Source organism: Lichenostomus cassidix, chromosome 15 (genome assembly GCF_008360975.1).
Source record: "Lichenostomus cassidix isolate B80296 chromosome 15, HeHo_3.0, whole genome shotgun sequence".
In the NCBI taxonomy this organism is placed as follows: domain Eukaryota; kingdom Metazoa; phylum Chordata; class Aves; order Passeriformes; family Meliphagidae; genus Lichenostomus; species Lichenostomus cassidix.
The window spans coordinates 11,988,720-12,010,421 of NC_139496.1; the positions used below are offsets into that span (position 1 = coordinate 11,988,720).

A 21,702-nucleotide genomic window follows, 5' to 3' on the forward strand; every position below is an offset into this window, starting at 1 on the left:
CGGGGTGGTGCGCGCGGCGGGGCCGGGCGGCGCATGCGCGGCGCGGGGCGGGGCCGGCGGGCAGCGCGGAGGAGGAAGGCGAGAAAATGGCGTCGACGGGTGAGCGGGGCTGGGGCGGGCCGGGCCCGGGGCGGGGGGCGAGACGGGACGGGACCCCCGCCACCGCCACCGCCCCCGGCACGGGGTGGCCGGAGGAGCGCCGGGGCCGTGCCGCCGGCCCGTGGCGGCGCGCCCGGGGGCCGCCGGGGTCGGGCCGTGCAGGGCCCGTCCCGCCCGTGTCCCCCCGCGCCGCCCGCCGGGGCCTCGCCGGGGCCGCGGCTGTTTTCCCTCGGTGTATGTCCTTTCAATTGCGGCTCCTCGGTGCTGCGGCCCCCCGGGATTCCCGGAGCTCAGCGCTCCCTCGAGGGAAGCACCGAGCCCGGGCTCGCTCCGCGCCTTCGGCCCTGGCGGAGCTCCGCGGGGCGCGTTTGGGTGCAGCGATGGGATTAGGGAATGGCTCGGGTGGGAAGCGACCTTACAGCTCATCCCACGGGCAGAGACACCTTCCACTAGCCCAGGCTGCTCCAAGCCCCGTCCAGCCTGGCCTTGGACACTGCCAGGGATGGAGCATCCTATGGGATATCCATTTCAGCGCCTCACAGCCAGCAATTCCTTCCCAATATCCTATCCATCCCTGCCCTCTGGCAGTGGGAAGCCATTCCCTGTGTCCTGTCCCTCCAGCCCTTGTCCCCAGTCCCTCTCCCGCTCTTCTGCAGCCCCTTTATGCACTGGAAAGGCTCTGAGGTCTCCCTGGAGCTTCTCTTCTCCAGGTGAACACCCCCAGCTCTTCCCCATAGGAAAATGCGATTTTCCATCATCTCCAGGCTCCAAATTTATTTGAATAAACTGTCATAGAATGAAATGTTTTTCCACGAGGGCGCCAACTGGATACAGATAGTTGGAAAGTGAGACTCCCCAGCTGTGGCAACATCACCTTTAAAGTTCTTTAGAGCCAAACAGCCCGTGGTCTGGCTTTCCTTAAAGAAGAAGGATTTTCCATTTTTTTCCAGAAAGGAAAATGTCCTGGGCCATGTAGTGTGAGGGAATATCGCCAATAGCACCTTGGAGAGCTTAAAAAAAGAAAAGTCAGTAAAGGAACATCTGCCAACAGAATTGTCAGAATGGGGGTTAAAACCACAGCTGTGTTTTCCCTTTATTCATGGAATTGTTCCTCCTGGGAGCTGCTATTTTCAGCCTCTGTTGTGCTCTTGAGCCTCATGAAATAAAAGGATGAAGATTAATTTCCCACTGGAAATAAAAGCCAGGAGATGAGTTTAACTAAATGAAGCATAATATTATTTTTTATTAATGTTTTACATTCATCTAAACCCGAGCAATTTAAAAGAGAGGCATCACCACAGGCAAACTGCAAATTCCACACCTGGAATGAAATCCTACAAAGGGGGAAATGTTGGGTTTAGGTGGGACTGGGGGAGGGCTGTGAGGAGAGGGGTTAATTGATGCCCCTGTGTGGAGCTCAAGGCCAAAAAGGGGCTGAAAATTGAGAATTAAATGAGGGTTTGGTGGCTGGAGGGTGAGCAGGAAAAGAGTGGAGTGGGATGAGGAGGTGGTGGAAAAGGGAAGCTGGATGAGGGGGAATGGGCATTAATTAACACTCAGGATTTGCAGAGCCACGTGTAAAGTGAATTAAAAAAAACCACACGGAGCTCTGAACTGAACAAGGAAAATGTTCCAATATTCCACGTGCCAACAGGAGAGGGAAGTGGGAATGATGCCAGAGGAGTTTAACAACTTGTGCTGTGTGTCCCGGGAGAGGGAAGCCTTTGGAGAGCTCCAAGTGTCTTCTTTCCCTGTGTGAGGTGTTCTGGAGGAATTAATAACTCCAGGGAATTGCTGCTGGGATCACAGCATGGCCATTCCTGCCGCCAGCACAGATCCAGGGGCTCTGCTCTGACAGAGAGCACAGGGAGCAGGAGAAGCTGGGAGCACACCTGGAGGGTGGGGAGGAAGGGTTCAGTAGGGATGGATCCACAGGCTGAGGAACAGGAGGTTGTGGTGGATGGAAGCTGTGTGTTCCAAGTGGTTCCTGGGGCTCCAGCGCTTTGGGAATAGTGGGATAATGGCATTAAAGCCGGTCACTTGCTTCCTTAAATTCCCCTGGGCAGGGGCAGGAGTTGGACTTGATCCGTGTGGGTGTCTCCCATCTCAGGATATTCCATGATTCTGTGATAAAGTTGAATTTCTGACCAAGGTGTGGTGGTGATGGGAGCACTGGAACCTCTTCCCACACAGGGATGTCTGGGAACAGCTCCACTCATCCAGCTCCTGCCTTGACCTGCTATGGCCTCGACCAGGGAGTTCTGGGCTCGTTCCTGATCTCAGGACTTCCATGGTCCTGGGAGAGCTGGGATGTCTGGCCAGTTCTGGTTGTAGCAATGGATTCACCCTGCTCCAGACACTGGGATAGGAGCTGGAGCTGTTGGTGCCTTTGAGGGAAGCAGGAGCTGTAATCGTTTCAAATTTAGCCTCCTAATTGCCATGTGGAGTCATTTTCCATCCCCGCCAGCAAACCAGTTCAGCACAGGCTTTGCTGCTTGGATTTTCAGGATTTCAATTCTCTTCCCAGTCAGTGTACTGACATGGATTGAGGATTTGGGGAGGGAATCACTCCCAGCTTCCAGGGGACAAGTGCCTTTCCAGCCATTTATTTGTGTCCTTGAGAGGGAAAGAGTGAAGGTGGTGAAACCTTCCAGCCCAACCCTTTCAAAGCAGGGTGGGGGGTTTGTAAGCCTCAAATCCCTGTTTTTCCTTTGTTCCAACCCAAATCCCCCCCTGCCAGCCCCCTGGGATCCATCCAAGGTGGCAGTTAAATTGAAGCGGGGTCATTTGAGATCAAAGTCGCTGCTGCAAACAGCAGGAACAATGAGGGGAAGAGAGGTTTTGTTCCCCTCAAAAAAAAAGGATTGAAAATGTGCATTTACCTTCCACCCTTGGGAAACTGGAATTCCAGTGGTTTATAGCGAGCTGCAGGAGGAAATTCCAGCTGCTGTGCTCTTAGATTCTTTAATTTTGTTACAGCTTTATCAAGGTTTTTATTCCTTTTCTTCTCTTTTTTCTTTTAGATTACAGTACCTATAGCCAAGCTGCAGCTCAGCAGGGGTAAGTAGCTTATCCTGCCTGTTTTAAAAAGATGTAATAAAAATATATCTTAATTATGGTTTGGGCTTAACTCAGGTATGTTTGGAAATCTTGAGGGTTTTCCTGAGGCCTTGTATTCCCATAGAATTTCAGCAGAAACCGTTGGGCTGCGTGAAAATTTGTCTCGTGATGCAGATTTGGGGCAAGATTATAAATGTCTTTACATTCATTCCACAGCTACAGCGCCTATGCACCTCAGCCAGCCCAAGGATATGCACAGACCACCCAGGTAAAACACGGGGAGGGGGTGGAATTCCTGCTGAATCACCTGTTTTCCAGGAAAACACACAGCCGCGAGAAATTCCGAGCGGCAGCGTCGAAATCCGTGGTTGAAAGTTGTCTTGGAGCTTCTCCCCCCCCAGCCCAAAGTGCTTTTTGAAAGTGGAAATAACCTCAACAATCCTCCTTTTTGTTAATTTATTCAATCCTGATCCCAGAAAAGCTAAATTCTTGGTGTATGTTTGACACCACCACGATGGTGGGTGTTGTAATCAGAGGTGTAGGAGAGAAAAAAACTGGGAAAAAACGGGGGGAATTGCCTTTTGGGAAATGGCAGAATTGGACAAAGGAGGAGGAGGGAATAATTTTTTCCTGGAGTTTTTATTGCTATAACTGTTCATAGTCTCAGTTGGCTGGACTGCAAAATAATGATGATCTTTAAGAGATTAACTTAATGCTTATTTTTAACCTTTAGAATCCAAGTTACTACAACCACATTTGTCTGCAAACTCCAAGTATGTTTCCAAAGGTAAATTCTTGTCCTCGAAAAGTGCTGTAGGTTTAGTTTTCCTTCTCAAGAGGAGGAAGGCAGGCTCAGTGTGGGCTGAAAGGAAGGTGATGGTGACTTTTATTTTAAATAAATGTTTGGAGACAACAATTGGAAGAGCTGTTCCCAGTTGTAGATGAGGTGGAAAGTGGGAGCAGGATGACAAGGGTAGGAGCAAGAGGCTTCAGCAACTAAAACCAGCTAATTAAACACCTAACCAGCTAATTAAACACCTAACCAGCTAATTAAACTTCTAACCAGCTAAACTCAGCTGTAGACGTGTGTCCATAGGAAGTTTGCAGCATTCCCTGCCTCTTGGTGTAGGGAACTTCCAGCACCAGGAATATGTTCATGTGGTCAAGTCTTTCCTGCTCCTGGTTCAGACCTGAGCCCCGAGTTCAGAAAGGCTCAACATCCCAAAAGGTTTCGGCTCCAGGCTCTCCAGAAGTCTGAATCCCTGGAAATTAAAGCTGTCTCCATGTCACTCCTCACGCTGCGCCCAGAGTTGTATCCTTAGCCAGAAGCTGTTGGAGGTTTGCTGGTGCCTGGAGCATGAGCTGGCAGGGCATGGCTTGGGCAGCTGGTGAGACTGCTGGGCACAGCTGCTCCTGTCCTCTTCTCAGTGATTTTCTAGTTGGATTTGAAAATAAAATCAGGGAATGGGTGAGGTGAGAGCTGATGCTTCACTGAATGCACAGGCACCGGGATGGGAGTGGCACCGCTGGGATGGTTTGGGTATTCCTGTGAATCCCATCCTTCCATGCCTACTGCAACTCCCATTTTTCAAATTATTGGCTGGTGAGCATGAAAAATATTCCGAATAATTTAATTGAAACCTTCAACAAGTTTTTTTTAGCCAACACCAAAGCAGTGTTACGCTGAGGTGACTTTTCCTTTGTGCAGTTCTGCCCTCGGAGCGCTCCCATTCCCATATTTCAGGTTAACCCTGGGATGGTGCCTGTGAGTGCTGGTGGTAATTGAGAGGAGCTGGGAGCTTTCCTGTTTGCTTTACACAGAGCAGAGGTGTGTGGTGACAATGTCAAGAGCCTGTTCCTTCAGTCCTGGCAGGGCAAAATCACTTCCTAACCTCCTTGCAGAGCTGACCCGGAATTTCCCGCGGCACCTAAACTTTCACAGCAGCCTTGGCTTTGAGAGTGCTGAGCAACTGCAATTCCTGGGGGTCACTTGTGCTCACGGATTGAATCTGTGTCCTTTTGGAGCAGACCTACGGGCAGCAGAGCTACGGGACCTACGGGCAGCCCACTGACGTCAGCTACACACAGCCGCAGACCACGGCCACCTACGGGCAGACGGCCTACGCCACATCCTACGGGCAGCCCCCGACAGGTGAGAGGGAACCTGCTGGCCTGGGCTCAGCCTGGAGCCCTGCTTGGGGTGGGAAAGGCCTTCATGTCATCTAGGCCAGCCCCTGCTGTGGGCAGGGACACCTTCCACGGGTTGCTCCAAACCCTGGACGCTTCCAGGGATGCGGCAGCCACAGCCTCTCTGGGCAGCCTGTGTGATCACACTCACAGGGACCAATTCCTTCCCAATATCCCATCTAGCCCTGCCCTCTGGCAGTGGGAAGCCATTCCCTGTGTCCTGTCCCTCCATGCCTTGTCCCAAGTCCCTCTCCAGCTCTCCTAGAGCTCCTTTAGGCTCTGGAAGAGGCTCTAAGGTGTCCCTGGAGCCTTCTCTTCTCCAGGTGAGCACCCCCAGCTCTCCCAGCCTGGCTCCAGAGCAGAGGGGCTCCAGCCCTGGGAGCATCTCCATGACCTCCTCTGGACTCTCTCCAGCAGTTCCACATCCTCCATGGTTTTGGCTGGGAGAGACTTTAAATCACATCCCATTCCACCCCCTGCCATGGGCAGGGACACCTTCCACTATCTCAGGTTGCCTCAAGTCCTGTCCAGCCTGGCCTTGGACACTTCAGAGATGGTGCAGCCATGTATAAATAGGAATAAATGCACTGTTGATTTTTCAGGGCAGGCTTTGGGTGCTGTGGGACTGAGCAGGACATGCTGTGCTCAGAGCTAAGGGAACAGTGTCCCTGGCTGCTCCTCAGCCCTTCCCTTCCCTCACAGTCCTGTCACTGGCAGTGACATGTGGCTGTTCTGATCCTGTACCTTCTCCTTCTTGCCTCGTGCTTCCCACAGTGGAAGGGACCAGTCCAGGTTGGACTGTCCTGCGCGCTCTTGCATGGAAGATGCTGTCTCATCCTGTCAGAACTTGAGGTCCCCTTTAGGTGGGAACCCTTGAGGTGTCACTTGGTTTTAGTGCTAAAACCCTTGAGTGTCAGAGCTCACACAGGTAGTGACAGCAGGGATTTGCAGTGCTCTTTGCCGTTTCCATCTTCATGGATAAAATCCTGAGCACTAAGACCTTTTTGATGACTCCAACCCCATTATCCCCCCAGTTCCTAAGGATAAACAGCATCCTGCCCTCCACCTTTGCATATCCCGTGGTGGTTTTGGATTTCCAGAGCAGATACTTGTTCATTAATGCTCTCTAAACTCTCCCAGCGTGTTCTTGGAGCTGGAATTTCCTCCAGACAAGTGTCTTAATGTTTGAAACTATTGAGGCAATGTTTAATTCATGTACATTCATGTTTATTTAATGTATGTTTGGGCTGAATATTCCGGAGGTTTAGAAAGCAGATTCTCCTCCCTGTGATTCCTTGTGTCCTGCAGATTCTTAGGAGAGACATTATAAACATGTAGTAGTGGGAATTAAACACTTCCCAAAGCAAGGGAATACCAGGACAGACAGACAGTGGGATATGTGGCTACAGAAGCCATTGAGGAATTCTTCACAGGGAAGAGCTGGAGAAAAAATATTAACCAAAATTAAAATATTTACCGTCTTTGCATGGATGAGGAAAATTCCTGCACGTGAGATGCATATGCATTAGCCAGTGTCACTGGGGGTGACACTGTAGATAACACAGGGCTTTTTCCTTCCATTTAAAACTACCTAGACAAAAGTTGGCAGCAAAAAAGGATTTGTGAACTTCCAAAATTCCTTTCTTAGAAATATTTATGTCCCTTAATCCTTCCTACGGACTCCAGTCCCGCAGGGGTCACAGGAAACTGTGCTGTTTATGTTTTTCCTTCTCCTTAAGAGGAGATTTGCTGGAGGAATAATAATAATAATACCGAGCTTTTTTTTTTTTTCTGCACAGCTGCCTTTTTTTTGTTGTTGTTTTTTCCCAAAAAAACCCTTCATTTTCTTTTCATCTATAACAAAAAACAACAACTCAGGAAGTGGTCAGGCAAAAGATCCTATCAGCCCTTGAAGCACCTCAGCCCACAGAGCAGGGCTGTGGCAGCTCCGTTGATGTTGTGCTCCGGGCATGGAGCCAGGTTGGATTTATCCTTCCTCCACCTGCCTCTCCTTGAGGAGCCAGAGCTGTGGGAAGGAGACTGCAGCCTCTCTCTCTCTCTCTTCCCCCTCTGCCTTTCACGCTCAATAAACCCCTGGGCCAGACATTGTCGTGCCCTGAGAGACGTGAGGTTCTTACAGTTGAATCCCAGTCCTGTTTGCCTAAAAATCACCTTTTTGTACTGCAGTTCCTTAAAGCAAAATGCTTTTTTCTTTTTTTTTTTTTTTTGCCTGAACAGCCTGGGATTTGGCTGAGGTGTTGTTGAGGTCGAGGAAATCCAAGGTCCGTGTGGATACAGCCTCTCAGGATTGTTGGGAATAGCAGGGATGGATCTTACCTTCCCAGCACTCTTGTTATCCCACCTTGCCCCGATTCCTGGGACACCCCAGGGGAGAGTTACCACCCTCCTTCCTTCCTTGTAGGAAAAGGTGTCTTGGAGCCACCCAGTCACTTTGTTCCGGAGAAAAAAGTATTTGGGAGCAGCTCCCTCAGATTAGGGATCTCTGGGAACCCTCAGACCTGTGGTTCATTAATCACTGCAGGGAATTAGTAGGAATTAAGGAGTAAATAAAGAGCATTTCAGTGACCAGGTGTGGATCTCTTGGAAATGGGAATTGCTCCCTAAAGGCAGCCAGCCCCTGCTTCGCTTTACCTGGGAAATTTGGGGTATGAATGTTGAAATTTCTAAGGGATTTGGAATTAATTAACACAGTCACAGCTGCCATAATAACCTGTTATCCCAAAAGAGACTGGAGAGAGGGTCAGCACTCTTCCAGAAAAAAATATCTCTGGAAAGAATAAATCTCCCCAAATCCATGCTTTTAAGTTGATATTCTCTGAGGATCAAATCCTGCAAGCTTCCCTTCCACCTGGAGAATTCCTAGGCTTCAATGAAGGGTTTGTTTGGATCCTTTGAGGGGAATTTAGACACTTTAAGCAGGTTGTCAGTTCTGTTACCTTTTTCTTAGGGCAGCTGCTCTGCTGAGTCAACTTTTATCTTCCTAACTGTGAGGGAAGGAGAGAGAAGTGATGTAATAGAAATGCCACCCTCAAAACCACAGCTCTTGAGGGTTCCCAGAGTGTCTAAACCAGGCTTGATTTGAAATTGAGACCAGTGGGATGATAAATCACTGCCTTTCCTTTGGGACAAACCCTTCCTGCTGAGCACACTCTTCCACGAGGGAAATGCTCCATCTAGAGCTGAAGCTTTAAAATTCAACATATTTTTTTTCCTCTTCCCTTTGATCCTGCTGCCTGTGCAGAGCCAGGTGTTTTTAGCAAAGAGTTTTGCCCCCAGTACAGCATTGGGAGAGGGGATACAGCTGGGGGAGGAGCATCCTGGGGCTCCAAATCCAAGGGGAACAGCCCAGGGCAGGGCTGTGGCTGCAGCACACAGACTGCAGGCTGTACTTAGGCAAAGAATGGGCTTTTTTAGTGTGTGGTCAGGCTTTGGCCAGTTAAAATAAGGGTTTATTTAATTCCTAGGATCAGTGCTCCCTGTGGAATTGCTGTCTTGCCTCACATTTAAGTGTTTGAGCTGCTCAAATTTGTCCAAGGCTTTAAAAATCATCACGTTGGGCATTATCCCCTTCACCCTTCTCAGCAACACTTTTCAGAGAACACCAGACAGCAATAATGAACTATAAAACTGATTTTCTAGGGATTCCTACAAGTTATTTTGCAGTGGGGGTTCTGTTTGCATTCCCAGGTTGGCAACCCTGGGATGGGCATGGGTTGGAGACCTGGAGTAGGAAAAGGGAGGAGTGGGCAAAGGGTCCATGCTGGCCTTGTGTCTTCATCAGGATCCTGGGAGTCACCAGAAGGCTGAAGCTTGGGGATTTTTTAAATTAATTTGCTGTGCAAAGTTCCTCTTCTCATGCTGTTCCTCTTTCCTTGTCCCTGGGAAGGGCCCTGGTGTGGTGCAGGGCGGGGATGTGGCAGTGCTGTGGTGCTCTGTGAGGGCACACCGTGTTCTGCTGCTGCCAGCAGTGTTTGCTTTGCAAATGAGGGGATTGGAATAAAATCCTGCAGCCCAATTTGCCTAGAGGAAAAGTGTGTCACAAGCCTCCCGTGTTTATTAAAAATCAGGAGTGATGGAGAAGCTGTTGCCTTCACTGATCCCAGCCATGAGTCTGAGACCAGCTGGCTGCTCTTTTTTGCTGATTTTTTTAGTCAGATTTGTTAACAACGTTTTTTATTGCTATTTCTCCATCTAAGTCTTGTATTCTTAATTGGAAAACTTGCTTAGAAGGTTCTTAGGAGCAAAACCCCACTGTGTTAATGCCAGTTCACCTTTGTGACAAGGCAAGTGGGCACTAAATTATACAGGAGCTGTTTTGGGATCTTGGATATTGTAAAAGTGTTGAAAAGGAACTCTGTGAGCTCTGAGCTTTGTCCCTAAACCCAACTGAAATTCTAAGAAAAGGGAAGGTACATAAGGAGCTGCCTGATGTGTCTCTTTTGACCTTTTTCTCATGTGAAAGCAAATGGAAAGTGCTTTACTTTTGTTTCCAGCATCACTGATTTAAAATAAGCCTTCAGAAATGCCTCTGAAAGACTTCCCAGGTCAGGCTTTGTGCCTTTATTTGTCAGAAAAGCTAAAAGGATGGGACTGTACTTGCTAAATCAGTTGCATTTCTTCTACTTTGGAGCTCAGGGGGGTTTGTTACCCTGCCTTTCTTGAGGAGGTGCTCCACATCTCAGCTTATCTTGCCTGAGCTCTGGTTGCTGTAAACAATCCTGGATGCAGGAAGCTCCTGGGAGTGGGGTTTTGGGATGCTGAGGGGCTGGAGGCTGAGGCTTCCTAGTGTTGGGGTGTTCTGTGAGGAAGGCAGAGGGGCAGGGTGGGGTGAGTGATGATTTTCAGGTTGAGGTGGGTTTGTGGTGGTAAAACTGTGTCTGTGCCCTGAGCGTGAGAAACCAGCAGCACAAGTGCTGAAATCTGAGATATTTGGTGCTCCAGAGAGCTGGAGAGGGACTTGAGACAAGGGCTTGGATGGGCAGGGTAAGGGGGAATGGCTTCATGTGGACAATGAGCAAGGTTAGGTGGGCTGTTGGGAAGCTGAGGCGAGGAAGGTGACACAAAGAAGCTGTGGCTGCACCATCCCTGGGAGTGTCAAAAGCCAGGCTGGAAGGGGCTTGGAACACCCTGGTCTAGTGGAAGGTGTCCCTTGGTGAGGGGGTGGAGTGAGATGAGCTCCAAGTTCCCTTCCCGCCTGACCCATCGTGCAATTCCACGATTCCCTCTGGAGCCATGGGGGCTGAGGTGTGTGTGGTGTGTTGCAGGTTACAGTGCCCCGACTGCCCCCCCTGCCTACAGCCAGCCCGTGCAGGGCTACGGCAGCGCCGCCTACGACACCAACACGGCCACTGTCACCAGCAGCCAGAGCTCGTACGCCGCCCCGTCCGCATACGGCACCCAGCCCGCCTACCCGGCCTACGGGCAGCAGCCGGCACCGTCCGCCCCTGCCAGGTACTGCCTCTGCCTCAGCTGTGTCAGCCTGCTGCTCCTCAGCGCTGTCCTTCTGCCCTTCTCCTGCTCCTCAGCACTGTCCTTCTGCCCTTCTCCTGCTCCTCAGCACTGCTGCCCTTCTCCTGCTCTTCAGCGCTGTACTTCTACCCTTCTCCTGCTCCTCAGCACTGTCCTTCTGCCCTTCTGCTCCTCAGCACTGTCCTTCTGCCTTTCTCCCTCCTGCTCCTCAGAACCATCCTTCTGCCCATCCTGCTCCTGCTCCTCATCATCCTTCTGCCCTTCTTCCTCCTCCTGCTCCTCACCATCCTGCCCTTCTTCTCCTCCATCTCTTTTTCCATCTTTCCATCTCTTCTCCTCCTTTTCCTTTTCTTCCTCCTGCTCCAGCTCTTCCTCCTCCTCATCATTCCTCCTCCTACTCATTCTCCTTGTCTTCCTCCTTCTCCTCCTCCTTCCTCCTTTTTCTTCCTGCTTCTCCTCCTTCTCATTTTCCTCCTCCACCACTACCTCCTCTTCCTTCTCCCCCCTCTATTGTTCTTCCTTCTCTTCCTCCTGCTCTTCCTCCTCCTCATCATTCTCCTCCTCCTCATTCTCCTTCTCTTCTTCCTCTTTCTTCTCTTTTTCCTTCTTCTACTTCTCTTCTTCCGTCTCTTCTTTCTCCTCCTCCTTCTCCTCATTCTTCTCTTCCCCATTCTCCTCCTTCTTCCTCTTTCTCCTCCTCCTCCATCTCCTCCTTCTCCACCACCACCTCCCCCTTCTCTTCCTCATTCTCTTCCTTCTTTTCCTCCTCATTCTCCTTTTCTTCCTCCTTCTCATTCTCCTCCTCCACCACCACCTCCTCTTCCTTCTCCTCCCTCTGTTGTTGTTCCTCCTACTTCTCCTCCTCCTTCTCTTCTTCCTCTTTCTCCTCCTCCTCCATCTCCTCCTTCTCCACCACCACCTCCTCCTTCTCTTCCATCTCTTCTTTCTCCTCCTCCTCACTCACCCCAGCACCCCTGGCTCTGGCAGCACCTCCTTCCCGCTTGTTGCTCTGGAGCTGCTCCTGCTGCCGGCGGCATTCCAGGGCCGGGGGAGGCAGTGTGGGAGGGCTGTGCTCCAGCACGGTGAGTCAGCGCTGTTCCTGCAGGACAGGGAGAGACCACGCAGCCAAATCAGGCTCTCAGCTCTCAGGGTGCAGCAGAGAACCAAGTCCTGTCTGCTCCCGAGTCACGGGGTCAGGCAGGATGCTGGGGTGGATGCACAGGCTGCAAAACATTTCCTCTTTAATTCTCACCCCTCTGGGCACTGCCTGTCATCTATTGAGTTGAATTGTTTGCTTAGAGGATATGAAAAATTTAGAATACATAATGGAAACTTGCTTAGAAGTGAGTAAAAGCTGATTTATTCACTTACCTGGTGTCTGTAGCAAGCACTGTGGGAAGGAAATGCAGAGCCTGGCAGAGCTCTGACAGGTTACACTTTAAAGGGATGTAAATTTGCAGGATGAATCCTGACACGGTGAATAATTTTTCCCAGCTTCTACAGCAAAAGCAGCTTTACTCCTTTTGCTCCCCTCTGAGAAGCACTGAGAAATTAAAGACTCATAGAATCTTTTGAGTTGGAAAAGCCCTCTGAGATCATTGAGGCCACCACTAACTCTGTCCCCAGGTGCCACATCCACATGGCTTTTAAACTGTGGGACAAACAGAAGGGGATGTGTGAATCATGTGCAAAGGGCTTTCAATTCTCAGCCCTGGAGAGTTAATTCTAAACACACAATCAGAGTGGTTTGAGTTGGAAGGGACCTTTAAAGGTCACCCAGTCCAAGCCCAGCATCCTTTCTCTTCCATGGGATAATTGGGATAATGTATATGAGGCAATATCTGCCTGAGCTGGATTCTGACCCAAACAATGGGCCATTTCAGTGCCTGCCTGCCTGGCTGCTTTAGCTCCTGCTTTCCCAGGGCTGGGCAGGAGCAGCCTTCCTGCTGTTCCACATCTTCCACTCAGCCCCAGAGTCTGAATCCCATGGCTTTGGGATGAATAGAAGCTGTGGTGTTCCATGCTCTCTGTTCAGGACACTGCCTGGGCCTTTCCCAAAGTGTGCAAATAGCCAGACAGTGAGTGCTAAAATCCTATTTATTATAAATTTATTCACTGCTGCCAGAGTGGCTGACACTGCTCAGCCCAAAAAATAGGTCACAACCATCCATCCTGGGAGGATCTGAGCCCTTCACTGCTGCCATGTGTGGGGCTGGGCACCAATGTTATTCCATATTCCTCCCCAGACCCCAGGATGGCAGCAAACCAGCAGAGACCAGCCAGCCCCAGTCCAGCACGACAGGCTACAGCCAGCCCAGCCTGGGCTACGGGCAGAGCAACTACAGCTACCCCCAGGTGCCTGCCAGCTACCCCATGCAGCCCGTCACCGCTCCTCCCTCCTACCCTCCGACCAGGTAAGGCTTGATAATGCTCAGGAAAAGGGCTTTTCCTGGGGGTTTTTGTGGAAAAGGAGCTTTGGTGTCCTGGGAAGAGGAGCTGTGCTTCTTGTAGTTGTTGTGGTGGGGATGGGGAGGCTGTGTGTAGAAGTGTCTCTGTGCACACCTGAAAGGGAAAACGGTGACAAATGGGTTTAAGACATTTTTTAAGTTGATTTTTTCCGTCTTAAGAATTGAGAATTTTAAGAATTTCCTAGAATGACCTTTTGCTGCCTCCTTCCACATGCAGCTTGGCCAGGAGCTCCCTCCTCCCCTCAGGTGTCTTTAATGTGACTTCTGAAATGTACACTTTGAAATTTTCAAAGCCTCAGCTGCATGAGAGGAACTTCTTTTATCCAGGTCCTGTTACCTCCATTACCACTGAGTTTCACCCTGGCACTGGTGCCTTTTCCTAGAGGTGTGAATAAACTGGAATTGGCCACGTGGTTTTTGCTTTCACAGCCCTCCAGACTGGCCTCTGTAGGATGACTTCAGCTTTTAAAGTGATTTACAACACTAAATACAGCCTATAATTGCATTGCCTTCCAGCATGAGCCACTCCATGCACACTGCCAGGGAATTGCCTCATCATGCCACCTTTCCCAACGCTTTTCTCTTCCAGCTATTCCTCCACACAGCCAAGCAGTTACGATCAGAGCACTTACTCGCAGCAGAGCAGCTACGGGCAGCAGAGCTCCTATGGCCAGCAGACCAGTTATGGCCAGCAAAGCAGCTACGGGCAGCAGCCACCTCCCACCAGTTACCCACCTCCCACCGGATCCTACAGCCAGGCCCCCAGCCAGTACAGCCAGCAGAGCAGCAGCTACGGCCAGCAGAGTGAGTGGGATACCTGGGAAGGAGCCCTGGTGTTAGTTTGGGTCTAAAACTCGAAACTCTGTTGAAGGGAGGGAGGCTTGGAGCTGGGGTTTGGTCTTGCTTGTGGAAAAATGGCTTCCCTGGAGCTGGTGGCAGGTTGGGATGATCCCCTCAGGGGAGAGTGGGAACACAGAGGCACGAAATATTTGTGGGGAGGAGTTGAGGGGGCTCAGCCTGGGGAAGAGGAGGCTCAGGGGAGACCTTCTGGCTCTGCACAACTGCTGACAGGAGGGGCAGCTGGAGAGGTCAAGCTCTGCTCTGAGGGGACAAGTGATGGAAAGAGAGGAAATGGCTTCAAGCTCTGCCAGGTTGGATATTGGGAAAATTCCTTTATGTTGGTCAGGCCAGTAGTGGAGACCCCACCCCTGCAGAGGTTAAGAGCCATGTGAATGTGGCACTTGGGGACGTTGGGTCCACAGTGGCCTTGGCTGGGGGAATCACTGAAATCAATCCTCCCAGACGGATTTTCCCAACCTAAACAACTCCAACACTGCTGTTATGGCTGCAGCTGAGCACAGCTGAAGGGGCTGCATCTCCCTAACGTGTGTTCACCCTTCCCCAGGCTCGTTCCGCCAGGACCATCCCAGCAGCATGAACATGTATGGCCAGGAATCCGGAGGCTTCTCCGGCCCGGGAGAGAGCCGGAATCTGAGCGGCCCCGATAGCCGGGGCAGGGGACGAGGGGGATATGAGCGTGGAGGCATGAGCAGAGGTGGGCGGGGAGGAGGACGCGGTGGAATGGGGTAAGAGCAAAGCTTTTCTCCTTTTCTCTAATTCTGGTTTACCCGTAGGATTTGAAACGCAAAAGAAGGGACTGAAAGGTTGACATTCCCAGCTGTGTTTCCACGGAGGACAGCTCTGTGTAGCAGCATTGCTTGTCATCCGTGGAAACATTATCCTAAGGGAAATAGGAGCAGGATGGTTGGTTTGTCCTGCAGCTGGTTGGGCCCCCGGGGAGGGGAAAATTTGGGGTAATACTGACCCTGGCACTTTCAGCTCCCTTCGTGGTCGCCCAGAGGTGGAATCCTCTGTGGGGTTTAACAGTAACTCTGGGTGGAACACACACAAACCTCCCAGCAGCTCCAGGGGATGCTCCCTGAGCCTCAGGAGCGGGGATTTGGGCAGGGCAGGAGCCTTGTGTCAGCCTCCTCCCGCGGAGCCTGCGAGCTCAGAGCGCCTGGAGCACTTGGAGCACATGGAGAAGGACCCCGAGAACAGAGAGAAAGAAGTGCTTTGGCTCCAGGCCTGCTCCCCCTCGGAGCATTCAGGTGCTCTGAATCAGCTTGGCCATTTCACCTGATGACACAGCCTGGTGTGGTGCCACCTGTGCCTTCAGCTGTGTCCCCATCCGTGGAGGTCGTTCTGATAGAGGTGAGGGAGGAAAACCAATCCCAGTGGCTCCTCCGAGAGGGCATTGACAGCTTTGTGTGTGTTCCATCCCCTCACCCCGTTGCTCAGAGCTATGCTGAGTGTCCCCAGGTGTGGCACAGGACACGCTGTGCCCACCCTGGTGCTGGCAGGGTGGCTGTGATGGCAGCTGCCCTCCAGAGGCCACTCCTTCCCGTGTGGCACAGCCCGGTGACAACCCCAGTTTGGCAGCGGATGGCCCCATTCTGCATAGCTCTGTCGCAGCCCATTGCCGTGGCATGAAATCTTTATCAGAGAAATCCAAGAAAGACATGGAAAAGGCTGGTTTTGTGTGGGAACACATCCAGCTTGGAATTGGCTCAAGTGGAACAGAGTTCCAGGGATCTGCATAAAGATTTCAGCCATGCTGTATTGATCTCTTTAACGATTAAAGTAGATGTAGACACCTGAAATGTCTATCATCACATCTTCAAATTTCTAGCCCCTTCCAAGCTTCTCATTGCCAAAGATTTGTCACCTGTCTCTGATCTCACACCTTAATCCCAGCTCAAATTTGCCTCCCGAGCGATTTCCCACCTGGCCAGACCCTTACAAAGGGTTCCCCCCCCGCCTTATGGACGTAGAGTTTGTGCTGTCCATAGAACAGGTGGCTTCAGGGGACACCCAGGGCAGGTAGGGGAACTCGGCCCACCTTAGCATGCTGTGGTGATGGATTTCAGTGTCTCCAGCAGGTAAGGAGCTCGATGTTATTAACGTGCCCTTTTTCATTGCCTCGATGATTTGATATTTTTATGAAAATGGAAAACTTTTTAACATGCTTTGTCGCATTTATATGCTACAGGTTACAAAGTGAGAGCCTTGTAAACACCTCAATACTTAAAAAGTACCCGTACTCAGTACTCAGCCGGCAGCATAATGAAAAGTGGGACTAGACACGGTGTCCATATGGAGAGGAAAAATATACATAGAATATTTTTAACCCAATGTATTGATTGTATAAACGGAATCCTTCTGTAACTTTGGTAACTGCATACTTGTTGTTTGGTAATAAAACCAGAGGAGGGTATACTACTACTTTAGAATTGTGTAACGTTAAAGAAAAAAAAAAGTGTAAAAAATCTTATGTTTAAAAAGAGAGACATTACGTAAATGGTGTGTACTTTAATGAGAGGAGGCAAAGCTGCATGCAACAGCTCAAAATTCTGTATTGACTTTTTTTTTTCCCAGTATTAGAGGTGCAATACTTGCTAGAAAAATTCACGGTGCTCTCCCTCCTCCACTCAGCTCCTTCCAAACAGCTTGCTGGCTCACCAAAAAAGAGCAAGAAACAGCCCAAATCCTTTCTCGAGGTGGCATTTTCCTACTTAACCACCACTCTCCAAAGCAGTTTTAGCTGTGAATGCTTCAGCCAAAGCTTTCGGTGAAAGCTGCGGCCCTGTTTGCATTGGCACCTGCCCAAAAGTGAGTGTGTCCACAAAGCTGCACCCCAGGCCTTGGAGCCCCCGCTGTACTCTGTAAGTTCTCCCTGCAGAGAGTTGTTAAATTCAGTAGTGACCTGAATGTATGGCTTTATTTTGAGGGTTTTAGGGGCGATGTCAGCTGAACTGTGTTGTAGGTCTCGCGTGTGGTTTGTCTCTTTTACGCTGTTAAATGTCAGGGACCCGCGGGCCCGGCGCTGCCACAGGCCGAGGGTGCACCTTGGTGGACACACTGAGGGGAGGGAGTTGACCACTGAAACACCCCCAAATTGCTCTTCCAACGCCAAAAATAAAACCAGAACCTACTTTGATTTACAACACAACCCCCATTTCTTGGCCAAGTATTGCACTGATGATACCCCAGTAACGCCAGGGCACCGACAGCAAAGCGGTGCCTCAAACCACACCAAGGTTGCTTTATATGTAAAGAAAATTTGAGCGAGCTGCCCTGAAGAAAGGCCTAGTGCCGAGATGAGAGAGAGACAGAGAGATGTTTGGAGATGTTTAGCCAGTGCCCTTCTCCCCTGTGAGCCGCAGAGGCTCAGAGCGGTGCTGGCTTTGTAAAGGGAAAGGCCTTCATTTCTTCGTTTATCCCCCCAGCAGCGCTGGAGAGCGAGGTGGCTTCAATAAGCCTGGTGGTAAGTTTTTGAGCATTACAATGGATAGTGTTAAAAAAAAAAAAAAAAAATTGCAGTCAGTTTTTTTAGCACAAAGTGTAATTTTTTATTCGTTTAAGTGGTTTTAAAAAATGCCAATATGCAACCAGACTGTAATGGGTACTGCCGGCGATGCCCAGGGGTATGCGGACACAGTGGAAGAGTTGAGCAACCACTCCTGTAATTTTGGGGAAAAGAAATGGTTTGGATGTAATAAATCTTTTTTTTTTTTTAAATATTTATATATATTAAGTAACTTTTATTAATGAACTTAAAAACTGATTGGCTTGGTAAAACCTTTTAAAAAATCAGCGTTAATTGTGGTTAACGGTTTGAAACCTAAAAAGAAAATCAGTGTAATAGTGGTTAACGGTTTGAAAGCTGCTAAAAAATCAGTGTAATAGTGGTTATTGGTTGGAAAAAAATGCTTAAAACCAGTGTAATAGTGGTTTTTGGTTGGAAGAAGTGCTAAAAGAGCCACCTGATGGCCCAGTAAGGTACAGTGCTGCTGCTTGTGCGGCGCAGGTCGTAGCTAGTGTTGTGTGTGTCGGTTCTCCAGCCCGCAGGGCCCCCACTAACACCCTTCCCTATGCTTCTCTCCCGCCTGGCAGGACACATGGAGGAAGGACCCGACCTGGATTTAGGTAATTCCCACCAAACTCCCTCCTGAGGTTGTGAAACGGACGCTTGTGTCCTCGTTCCGAGAGCTGCGGCCACCGCAGTGTCACCCCACTGCCACTTCAGGCTTTCTGGCTGTTTCCATCATTTCTTCATTCCCAAACAGCTGGGCTGTGGAAAACCACACATGGTTGGGAGATGCTCCCCCTTCTCTGCAGGAATTAGGGAGTTGGGGGCTGCTCTGGAGCTTTTCCAGGGAGCCTGCAGTCCCCTCAGAGCCTCATCCATGGCTTGTCCTTTCCTGTCACGCAGGCGTGTCTGGAAGTTCTGCGTCAGCCTTCCAGCATCGGAAAAGGGGGGTGGATGTCCTTGTGTGGAAGCCCAGGGGGCATGGAGGTTTTCCTCATCTCTCCTCTGGGATGTGTCCTGATGTAACCTGGGGGTTCTTCCCACGTGGGTGGGTGTGGGGTCTGCGTGGCCGTGGCACACTGGAGGTGAGGCGGGGACTGTCACCTCCCTTGGGCCTGGGGTTTCCTGTCACTCCCACAGAGCAAACCTGCAGCTGTGCAGGGGATGACTGGATGGAAAGAACTGGGCTCTGGGGTATCCCCGCCCTTCCTCTGACCCTGGGAATTGTTTCCTAGGCCCCCCTATGGACCCGGAGGAGGACTCGGACAGCACTGCAGTCTATGTGCAGGGACTCAATGATAATGTGACCCTGGAGGATCTGGCAGATTTCTTCAAACAGTGTGGTGTTGTCAAGGTGAGGAGACACCAGTGATCCCCGGCAGGCAGGGAAAGGATCACCTCCCTGCTACCTCCTCCTCTTCCTCCTGCTCCTCCCTGCCCATTGCTCACATCCTTCCAGCCCATCGTGTCCAGGCTCTGGGACAGGGCTGTTTTGGGCCTGTCCCTTCAATTTTGTGGTGTTTGGGCAGTTGCTGTCACACTTTCTTTTGTCCTGGAGATCCCAGGATGAGCCTTGATTATCTGGAAAGCAGAGCAGGGAGTAGATCCCCGCTGGGCCTGTGGGGAGGCAGGACTCAGGTGACATTGCACTGTCCCTTAGATGAACAAGAGGACGGGGCAGCCCATGATAAACCTCTACATCGACAAGGAAACGGGCAAGCCCAAGGGCGATGCCACCGTGTCCTACGATGACCCGTCCACTGCCAAAACAGCCGTGGAATGGTTTGATGGTGAGTGCTGCGGGACGTTCTGGGATGGAATTCCAAAAATTCCAGGTGTGGGAAGCACCTGGGTGCAGGTGTGTGAAGCAGGGCTGTGATTCACCGATGCTCTGCCATTGTGTCCCTTCAGGGAAGGATTTCCAGGGGAGCAAGCTGAAGGTGACCCTGGCACGGAAGAAGGGTCCCATGAACAGCCTGAGGGGCGGGATGCCCCCTCGGGAGCAGCGGGGAATGCCCCCCCCTCTCCGTGGAGGTACCGTGCAGCCCCCCCAGAGCTGCTCCCTGTTCCCCCATCCTGCCCACAGCTCCCAGCACTAATGGCCTCCTTCCCGCAGGTCCAGGGGGACCCGGTGGCCCAGGGGGACCCAGCGGGCCCAGCGGCCCCATGGGCCGGATGGGGGGAAGAGGTGGAGACAGGGGTGGCTTCTCCTCGAGAGGACCGCGGGGCTCCCGGGGAAACCCATCCGGAGGGAGCGTGCAGCACCGCGCCGGCGACTGGCAGTGCCCCAACCCGTGAGTACCCCTGCTGCCCACTCCCTGTGCCGAGGGAGTCCATCATCCCCCGAGCTGGCCAGGATGAAGAGGCCTTTCCCAAAATCACTGGGCATTCCAAGGAAGTACCTTCCCCCGGCACAGAGGGAGGGGTGGGGTCACTCCTGGGGGCTGTGGGTAAACGGGCAGCCAGATCCCCACCCCGCTGCGGGAGCTGTGCCCCAGCTCCTGCTCCTGTGTCCCCTCTGCACGTGCTCTCCTGTTCGTGCTTCCCAATGTCACCCCAGCTGGAATGCTGGGCTAACTGGAATTTGTACCCAGGGGCTGTGGAAACCAGAACTTTGCCTGGAGAACAGAGTGCAACCAGTGCAAGGCGCCCAAACCGGAGGGGTTCCTCCCACCCCCCTTCCCTCCTCCAGGTACGTGGGGAGTGTCACAGTCCCCCTTCCCAGCGGGACACCCCAGGCCTGGCCTCAGGCTCCTTGGGGAATGAATGGCTGGCCCAGCTCCAGCAGCTGCCAGGCTTTCATCTCTCCATGAGCCATGACATGGAGGCTGAGATCACCAACTCTCCTGCACTCCAGCTCCCCAGAGCACTGCTCCAACCCTAACGAACCCTAAATCCCCTCGGGGTGCTCAGGCCTTCTCCCGCTGCTCCTGCCAGCGCTGCATGTCCTGGGATCAAGGGGGAGGGATCACCGGAGCGGGATGTGCTCCCTTGGGGTCACTCTGAAGGTTTTTCCTCCCCGCCCAGGCGGTGACCGAGGCCGAGGTGGCCCCGGGGGGATGCGAGGAGGGCGCGGCGGGGGCCTCATGGACCGAGGGGGGCCCGGCGGGATGTTCCGAGGCGGCCGCGGCGGAGACCGAGGGGGATTCCGAGGCGGCCGCGGCATGGACCGAGGCGGCTACGGAGGCGGCGGCCGGAGAGGAGGAGGAGGAGGAGGCCCCGGGGGACCCCCAGGACCCCTCATGGAGCAGATGGGAGGAGGAGGCAGAGGACGGCGCGGAGGGCCGGGAAAGATGGACAAGTATGGATGGAGGGCGGGGCAGAGAGGGATGGGAGGGGACAGGGGGGACATTGGGGAGGGGAGACGCTGAGAGGGAAAGGGTAGGGGGGTGGCTGGGGCGGGACAAACGGGTGGGGGGGCAAGGGGGTGAATGGGTGGGGGTGGCAGGGTGAGTGGGGGTGGGATGAGCGGGTGGGTAGATGGGTGGCAAGGTGGGGGGTTAAGGAGCCTCCCCAACTCAGGGAGGGCTCCTGGACCTCATGACTGACCCATGTCCCCCACCTGCCCACAGGGGCGAGCACCGCCAGGATCGCCGAGACCGGCCCTACTAACGCCGCCCCCCCAGAGCCGCATTTACTACCAGATTTATTTTTTAAACCAGAAAAAAAAATGTTTTAAATTTATAATTCCATATTTATAATGTTGGCCACAACATTATGAGTCCTCCTTGTCTGTACTTTAGTATTTTTCACCGTTTGTGGAGAAACATTAAAACCAAGTTCAACGGTAGCGTGATGAATTCTTTCTTCCCCCCTCCCCCAAAATAAAACCGGTTGTTTAACGCGCCCCCGCCCCCCCAACCCCGCCTGTAACGCTGTGAACGGTTGTGATGGTTGTTTTTTTAAATAAAATTCCCGCTGTTTGTAACCGCACCATTGCTGGCCTTTCTTGAGAACATCCCTGGGAGCTGGGGGGACACAGCCCCGGGCCCGGGAAGGGGCAGGACGGGATGGAGGGGTGGGATG

General features: G+C 52.0%; 1 protein-coding gene across 4 annotated transcripts; it reads left to right on the plus strand.

The window, feature by feature from the left end:
• The first annotated feature begins 8 nt into the window (after positions 1-8).
• Positions 9-21,609, plus strand: EWSR1 (EWS RNA binding protein 1). 4 transcript variants are annotated; one of them, XM_085076207.1, is made up of 18 exons: positions 9-99; positions 3,123-3,159; positions 3,376-3,427; positions 3,893-3,946; positions 5,188-5,311; positions 10,632-10,818; positions 13,083-13,250; positions 13,894-14,108; positions 14,710-14,890; positions 17,594-17,631; positions 18,261-18,293; positions 18,912-19,030; positions 19,337-19,466; positions 19,588-19,710; positions 19,793-19,970; positions 20,271-20,368; positions 20,704-20,977; positions 21,249-21,609. In XM_085076207.1, the coding sequence occupies exons 1-18, from the start codon at positions 87-89 to the stop codon at positions 21,286-21,288; spliced, it is 2,064 nt and encodes a 687-aa protein (XP_084932333.1). In that variant the 5' UTR covers positions 9-86; the 3' UTR covers positions 21,289-21,609. The 4 variants fall into 4 exon arrangements, with proteins under 4 accessions (XP_084932333.1, XP_084932334.1, XP_084932335.1 ...); XM_085076208.1 differs by having other exon boundaries at positions 17,597-17,631; XM_085076209.1 differs by lacking the exon at positions 3,893-3,946.
• The last annotated feature ends 93 nt before the right edge of the window (positions 21,610-21,702 follow it).

Bases quoted from the DNA above. Each gene is read 5' to 3' on its own strand.
- EWSR1 (XM_085076207.1), top strand. The intron at 14,109-14,709 runs GTGAGTGGGATA...ACCCTTCCCCAG, and splicing joins CAGCAGCTACGGCCAGCAGA to GCTCGTTCCGCCAGGACCAT. The intron at 18,294-18,911 runs GTAATTCCCACC...ATTGTTTCCTAG, and splicing joins AGGACCCGACCTGGATTTAG to GCCCCCCTATGGACCCGGAG.